This window comes from Amphibalanus amphitrite, unplaced genomic scaffold (assembly GCF_019059575.1).
Source record: "Amphibalanus amphitrite isolate SeventyFive unplaced genomic scaffold, NRLGWU_Aamphi_draft 001251F_arrow, whole genome shotgun sequence".
Taxonomy (NCBI): domain Eukaryota; kingdom Metazoa; phylum Arthropoda; class Thecostraca; order Balanomorpha; family Balanidae; genus Amphibalanus; species Amphibalanus amphitrite.
The window spans coordinates 636-8439 of NW_024882744.1; the positions used below are offsets into that span (position 1 = coordinate 636).

The following is a 7804-nucleotide window of genomic DNA, read 5'->3' on the forward strand; positions in this document are numbered from 1 at the left end:
ATTCGAGAAAAACTCTCTCCATATCTAGCGCCGCCATTTTGACTTTTTCGACCCCTGTGACGTCATCTTTGACCTGACCTGAAAATGACCTTAGTAAAAATTGTAGACCTTGTCCATGCGTATCCGATGCCGTTTACCGATTGTCGCTATCTTGCTTCGTTCTCGAGATCTCAGGGGAGGCCGAATCGGCCCCCCCCCCCGCCAGTTTCTTGTCCCGGCGGAGCCCGCCAGGAATAGGGTTAAGAGTTTCAACAACTTGGTGTCAGCTTGAAGCAAATTTTTGGACTGTGTCCCTGAAGCGTACGTTATCTGGATCCGCGAATCTGTCCATAATAGATTAAAGGCTTTACTATCAGACACTCGGAAATCATAACATCAAGACGTGCGATGGTCCACACCTAAAATTGATCTAATAATTGTCTAAATCTTTCACCCAGTTTGGTGCTATTTTACAAAACTTTGTATGTGCTCCTCCCCCTCCCGCCAAAAAAGCTTTTGGCTGTTGTTGCCACGTTTGGCGGATACCGGGCTTCTCACAAAAGTCAGACGAAATTATAATTCATACATTTTAGGGTGTATCATCGCGGCCTCTGTTGCTGCACGGCACACGGAAGGCGGCAGGCAGCGCACCGCCGACCTCACTGCACCCTTCAGGTCTTTGGGACTTCTTGGGTGGTTCCGGTACCACCTTGGATTTGAGGTGATCCTACATACATGAAAAGTCCGGTAGGGTCAAGTGCGGGGAGCTCGCTGGTCACGGATAAGTTCGAACCTCGAGATCACGCGCTGCCTGGAGCGCTCCTGCAGGGGGCCACTCCCGGTATTCTTTAGCGGTATTGGCCGTGGAACCGCCTTGCTGGAACTATTGGCACTGAAGTGCTATGTTCTTTTAAGCTGCTGTTATCATTTCCTCGAGCCAGAAACTTCCAAAAGTGTGGGAAAATGCATTTCGAGATGGTGGTCACTTTGCCCAAAAAGTTTGCGGAAACTTATGATAATCCCAATCGAAAGGGTGGAGCATCGCGCGTGTCTGTGATATGATTCCCGCTCGACTGATAGCATAGCGTTCAACCTATTCCTGCTTTTGTGAAAAAAGTTTTACACATAGTGAGACGAAGGCTGTAGCTGCAGGCTGAACCCCTCAGCTGAACGACGGACAGCAGTGTCCATTCTTGTTCAAAGATCATGATGAAGGCGATTTCTGCTCATGCTGTGCCGCATTGCTCGAGTGTACGGCGGTACAGCCTAGCTGACAGGTCTCCGCCGGCAGCTAACGACTCCCTTCGGTCTTACCATAGCTCGCAACTTTATAGTATTATTTGGATTATGATCGTGTTTTGAGGACTAAAATGAAAATAAGTACGTGATGTCTCATTAATGTTGCTGGATTTGGTAATGATTTCCATGGATGTCCCGTCATCATGATTTATGATATGATTTATGAATAATGAGTGCCTGTCACTGCCTACCTATCTCCCTACCTACAGCTGTTCTAGCTTACCGCGATAAAACAATGGTGTTTCTCTTGATTGAATACGAGATTCTATAAACCTACTTTGCACTTAATTAAAATCGAATCTCGAAAAAGAAGAGGAGAGTTATCTATCCATCTTATATCATATTCTTCGAATGTCACCATAACCATTGACCGTATGTACAGTCGTACGACCAATAAAATGTTAGCATCGTCTAATCATGCGATTCTCGTGGGTTTGAGACGTATAGCATAAGGGCGTACTATTGGTTTAAATATTAGGTAATTGATCAAAATCACTACTTTTTATGTTTATTTCTAAGTGCTTTAAAAATTGGCATAGCAACTGAAAAAAATATGGAAAGAGATGAGTTAAGCGTTCCTTTTATTCTAATCTGCACTCGTCCGTACAAATCCAGATGGAGCCTACTAGAACATGCTCTTTCTTCTCTTAACTCGTTAACTCCCTCGTTAACTTCCCTCGGGTTTTTAACATGCTGTTCGAGTGGAAAAAATATAAGGGTAAGCCGAGATGTGGCTCAATTTTATAGCCCGAAATGGAGTTCTAAAAACGCCGAACGCGTAAAGCAACCCATTTGTTAAATAAAGCCTCATAGGGTCCTCTCAAACCTGTGAAGTCCTCTCAGCATATGCCCCTCTGTGTGGAAACCGGTGCTCGATGCTTAAAAATAAATACTTTTATCGTTTAAACCTGGTTTTGTACCAAATTTAGTTCTTATGTCGCGAGCAAGGAATTCTTTAAGTCGTAGAAAGACGTTCTGCGAGGTGGATTCTCTGTGTATTTTCGGTTGTACTCCGACATCCCGCAAAGAGTTGCATCAGTCAGTTCCACGGGCAGCAGTGGGCGGCTCTATCAATGGTGCCGACAGACATTTCCGGTCTGTAGGTGACAGAATGACATAATGCCGTGTCTGACTCGCCCGGCTGGTGAATGACCTTATTTGTTGGTACAACAGGCTTTATTGGTGTTAGGGATGGACCTCCAGTGGGGCCTAGGCATCTGTCAAATGTCATACATCCAAGGTGGCGATGAAAGACAGGAAGGAGCGAGTCGAGGAACGAAATATATGAAGCATCATTTATGTTTTTCCTGTTATGTTTATGTGGGTACGACGCACTCCTTGTTATGATTCACCGGCTTGCTCTTTTTTCAGCTCCGACTGCTATCGCATCTGAGACGCTGGACAAATCTACAGACCCGAAAAGGCGGGTCAAGGAGAACGTTTAAGACCGCTGATCCTCACCTAAGATAGCCACCATGCCTATGAGTGCATTGGCCGGCCTCGCCCGCTTCATCAAGGGCAAGGGGGCTGGCGGGGTGCACATCGACAATCGCCTCTTCCAGCTGCACTATCGCGTGACCACTACCATCTTCCTTGGTAAGGAACGCAGCAAAGTCAATGTGGTACCGATGACCTTTTGCTGATGGCTGGGGTCAACTTGGCATTAGGTATGTCAGAATTCAGACGGCTTTACTGCGAACACTTATGTCTCAAAAAAAAAAATAATGAGATGGTGGGAATATATTCTCAGATCACTTACCTTGGGAACGTTATTTGATGTGCAGTTAAATGATTGCAAGATAGGTAACGTCAATCCCATAATGTCATAATTTGAAAGGCGCTGCAGGCAATCAGTTGTGTAGCTTGCATGAATTGGTGAGGCGAAAATAGTGTCTGCGAGTGATTATCGTAAAGTTTTATCAGTTGCCTGACGCTGTTAGACGGCTTAGACCCATGATAGAAATATATTATCCAGCTTCTAACAGATAACAGAGAAGAGGTGTTGACATTTGTGAGTTGTGACTTGTCAGCAATAAATCTGGAAACTGCCTTCCAATGAGATACTCGCTGCTATGCTCTCGCTCCAATCGGCGATTCTGCTGACTGCCGAAACTGTTGCTTTCGATCAGGAGCGTCAGCGCTGCTGTGCACTTCGAGTCTGTTCGGCAGCCCGGTGAACTGCCACCACTCGGACCCGGACCGTATTTCCAAGGACGTCATCAACACGTACTGCTGGGTGACGTCAACGTACACGCTGCCACACCAGCTGGCCAAGGGAGACAAGTACCCGTTCAGTGAGTAACGCATATGGCTCATCTTAGAGAGCACAGCGAAGGATAATTCATTTACTGTTTTCCATGCCGCAAAGTCATATTCTTCCTTTTTTTAACTCTCATGACATGCCTTGTCTAAGGAAAGCATACAAAAAGCCGGCACCGTTGTCTAACACCCGGTCTGTTCTTCCTGCAGGTGACATTCCGTTCCAGGGAGTGGGAACGCACAGCGCCACCGACGAGAAAAAGTACCACGGCTACTACCAGTGGGTGGCGTTCGTGCTCTTCCTGCAGGGGATGGCGTTCTACGTGCCGCACTGGCTGTGGCGCGTGGCCGAGGGTCGCCGGCTGTCCTCGCTGCTCCAGCAGACCAGCGTGCCTGTCCTTGACGCCGAGGACCGCGCGCGGCGCCTATCCAACACGGTCCAGTACCTCCAGGCGTCGCTTGGCTCCTACAACGGCTACTTCTACCGCTACTGCGCCTGCGAGCTGCTCAACTGCATCAACGTGGTGGCCAACATCTTCATCACAGACCGGTTCCTGAACGGCGACTTCTTGTCGTACGGGCCTCGCGCGCTCGCCTACTTCTCGGGTCGCTACGGCAACCGTGCCAGTCCGATGACCGAGACGTTCCCGAAGCTGACCAAGTGCAACTTCCAGCTGGTGGGCAGCTCAGGCTCGGTGCAGTCGATCGACTCCATCTGCGTCATGGCGCTCAACATCCTCAACGAGAAGGTGTACCTGCTGCTGTGGTTTTGGCTGCTGACGCTGGCGCTGGTCAGCGCTCTGGCCTTCGTCTGGCGTCTGGTGATGATGTCGGCCACCGCCCTGCGCGTGCCCATGCTGAAGAGGAGCACCGAGCTGGTGAACCCCCGCGACCTGGAGGATGTCGCCCAGCGCGTCCGGCTCGGAGACTTCTTCCTCTTCTGTATGATGGCCAAGAACATGGACGCGGTGGCGTTCAGCCAGCTGATGGCCGAGCTGTCGCACACGCTCACCAAGAAGCCGGCCGGCGAGGGCACCATCCCACGCGCGCCGCCCATCGAGCACACCCCCGGACAAACGCTGGTCAAGCGCAACGTGTCGCACACAGCCGACGCCAACTGAGCGGATGTGACGTCCGGACAGAGAAACGATCATGAAGCATACCGAACATGACTCGCTGGATGGCAAGAGTTGGACGCAATGAATGGAGCGAGCTGCTTTTGCTGTGTGTTCCGAGCTGAAGTCACTGATTTGACCCCGAACTGAGCTCCCTCGGCGGTTGAGGTGGAACTGCTTGAGAGTTGGGCACGGCCACGCTTAGTCGCTGACAGCTGCTTGGTGTTTTTCTTGGACAAGTATCAGTGTGTACATTATTAGACTTATTCTATACATAAGTGTGACGTGCAAAGCATTAATAGTTGGACCATATCTGATTGGATAAAGGCTTCGTGGGCTTCCAAGCGTTTTAATTTAAGATAATGTCGGGTGGCAATAAGTGGCAAGTGATTTCATAGTATTGTGAAATATTGTTGACGCTTATTGCTCACCTGGCTTAGAGTAAGGTATGTCAAATTGGACCAAAGAATGGTCAACGGGTAGACTCGTCGGTCGGTGAGCTAACCGAACCAGCTCTAATCCCATTGTAAGCAGGATTTTCTACGCACAGCAACTAAACAGGGCTGTGCTTGGGTGCTAAGGACGCTCGCCAATGGGATTCCGTAAGAGTACATTGCTAAGAATATGGATAAACCCGCTTTGGACCAAGTTGGAACTAAGTGGTAAATTGACCATGTGTTGTTATATATGATTATATGTTAAGATATTGCGCTAAGGGCAAACTATCGTCATCGGCCGGGCATCTTGCGGTATAACTATGTGATAAATGTACGTGAATGCTGCTGCTGTGGCGTCTGTTATTATTCATAAGTGGTAAACCAAGCCTCAGGGTGCCTGTCATGTCGTTAACATAGGTATAGATATACGATAAGATTAACTAATACTGCATGCTATATCTCGGTAACTATTCGTATTTGCTAGCTAAGGTACCATGAAGCACACTCGCATGGCTTTTGCTCTGTGGAAAATATGCATAATGTGTGTTATGCTTCTTTTTACTAATGAGAGTGAGTTGGTTGAATGTCGGACGCCCGTTCAAAAAATAAATATTATTGATCAAGTGAAAGTTTTTCGACTACCGTCCTTTTGAAAATGCATGATTTTTTGTTTTAATGTAATGACGAAGTTTACCATCAGCCGCGTTTACATAGGGCTAGTTGCCAGATAGTGGAATTTCCACTAACAGAGGGTTCACGAGAAATACGCCATGGCCAATATCCTGGACGCAATTCGGTGTGCAGACGAAAATATGCATGTGAGTGCTAGAAATTCGTAAATTACATGATTTCATTGACTTTTTTTGTTAAAAACACGTGATGACAAGCTCAGCAAATCTATTCATGGTGGCTTACGTGGCAAATTGGCTTTCCTTCGTGGGATAATGCCATTCTCATTAGCTCTACTTTGATTAGCGTATGACTGGTGTTCGTGTAAAATAAGCAATTTTCCCTATTTCCTTCATCAATTTGGTAGCTGAAACAGCTACCAATTTACTTCCACTATGACAGTTTCCAGTAACATATGCTACTGATTGGCTAATATTAGCCAACGTTACGGTCCAAACTCCATAGACAAGCGGACATACGGTTTTACAAGAGTTGGGCGACGAAATACTCAGCTTAATTATTAAGTAATGGGCACCATTAGGTAGGCCATACAATTTTCTGTAGTACCGCATAGTCGCTGCAGTCAAAGGTGTTCTGGTTTTTATGCTATATGCCAAATAATTTTTGCATGTAATCACCGGTGACACGACATATTTCTGCTTTATTGGGTTGGGCGGTGAAGTCTATGACGTGATCGCAATGAAAATGGCTTAGTTTTGTAGAACATTGAATTCTGATTCCGGCACGACTCTCGCTAGTCCATTTTTATTATAAATAAACCATTAATTGCGCTACAAAGTCAAAACTAGCCCGAAACGGCGCCCGCAGCGGCCGTTAGCACAGTGGCCTTATGGTAAACAGGTTAGTTCACATTCCCGCCGCTATGCGAGCGGCGGCGGCGCCACCTGTCCTCATGTCCGCCTTGGACCGTAACGATCAGATCTCTGGAGATCCCCGTAGTGCGTTACAACTATGACGCGGCAAAGACATATTTGGATATATCATTTCTGTATTGATAGGTATGCCTATCTACATACATTGCATTGGCCTTGTGTGGATGTCATGAAGAGAAATATTTTGGCCTAAGGTCAGTGAGACGCTAGTTGCTACTCTTCTATACGCTATGCCCTTTTTCAATATGATTACGGTGTCGTGTTCTGACTGCAGACTCCTGGTAAGTTTGTGCAGGTCTCACGGAAGGGGCGAGGGCGCTCTTTCGCTGTTCGATCCAGCAGGCAACAACAATGATTTTTTGTAAGGGAGTATCAATGGAAGTCACAAATTTATTTAAAAGTTGGTAAAGTTGTTTTGGTTTAAAAGCTGGTGCATTTGCCTTGTCAAGGGTATGGAACCTCAATATATTGCTAAGTCTCATATTTCCAGGATGTTGATAGGTATGTTTGGAAAAAGATGTTTTGATAATGTCGAGAAATGTAGCAAGGACTTTTCTATCTTCAAATCAGTTGCTTGCTACAGTTTCATGATTTTAAGGTGTGCATGAAATTATGAGAAAAGGTAAAAAAATATGAACAAAAATTTCGTTAATTCATGATGCATGATAGAACAAATAATTTTCTTTTGTTGATTAAAGCAAGGCTTGCGACTGAACCATAATGTGCATTGACTGCTGCGCAGTGTCCCAAAATTTGTAGATGTGGGTGGGAAACGACATCCAAATGCAAATCATTTTCCACTCTCACCTCCAGTTTTCAAGCCCAATTTTCCACTCCCAATTCCACTGAGAAGGAGCAATTGCGGGAATGGCTGTTTTACATGTGCTTTGACACAGTTGCAAAATAGGTACCTTCATACGTATATCATAGAAGTAATTACTGGTTATTATTATTGGAGGTTTTTTTTTACAGCATTCTCGTCAAGTAAAATACATTATCTTCTTTAAAAGGACCATAGTGTGAGGTGTAAATACAGTCTGTAAGGTTGTCCAGACTAATTGTGCCCCTATTTGTACAGCCTCGGCTGGAGCCGCAGCAGGCGCGCTACGGGGTTCCGGCGCCGACGAGCAGCCGAGCGCAGCAGGCCCGCCAC

The 7804-nt window shown here is 46.5% G+C and overlaps 1 protein-coding gene across 1 annotated transcript; it reads left to right on the forward strand.

Annotated features, from left to right (window-relative positions):
* Positions 1-2639: 2639 nt before the first annotated feature.
* LOC122371519 (innexin inx2-like) lies at positions 2640-5712 on the forward strand. Its single transcript, XM_043347896.1, has 3 exons — positions 2640-2874; positions 3408-3572; positions 3748-5712. The coding sequence occupies exons 1-3, from the start codon at positions 2754-2756 to the stop codon at positions 4656-4658; spliced, it is 1197 nt and encodes a 398-aa protein (XP_043203831.1). The 5' UTR covers positions 2640-2753; the 3' UTR covers positions 4659-5712.
* The last annotated feature ends 2092 nt before the right edge of the window (positions 5713-7804 follow it).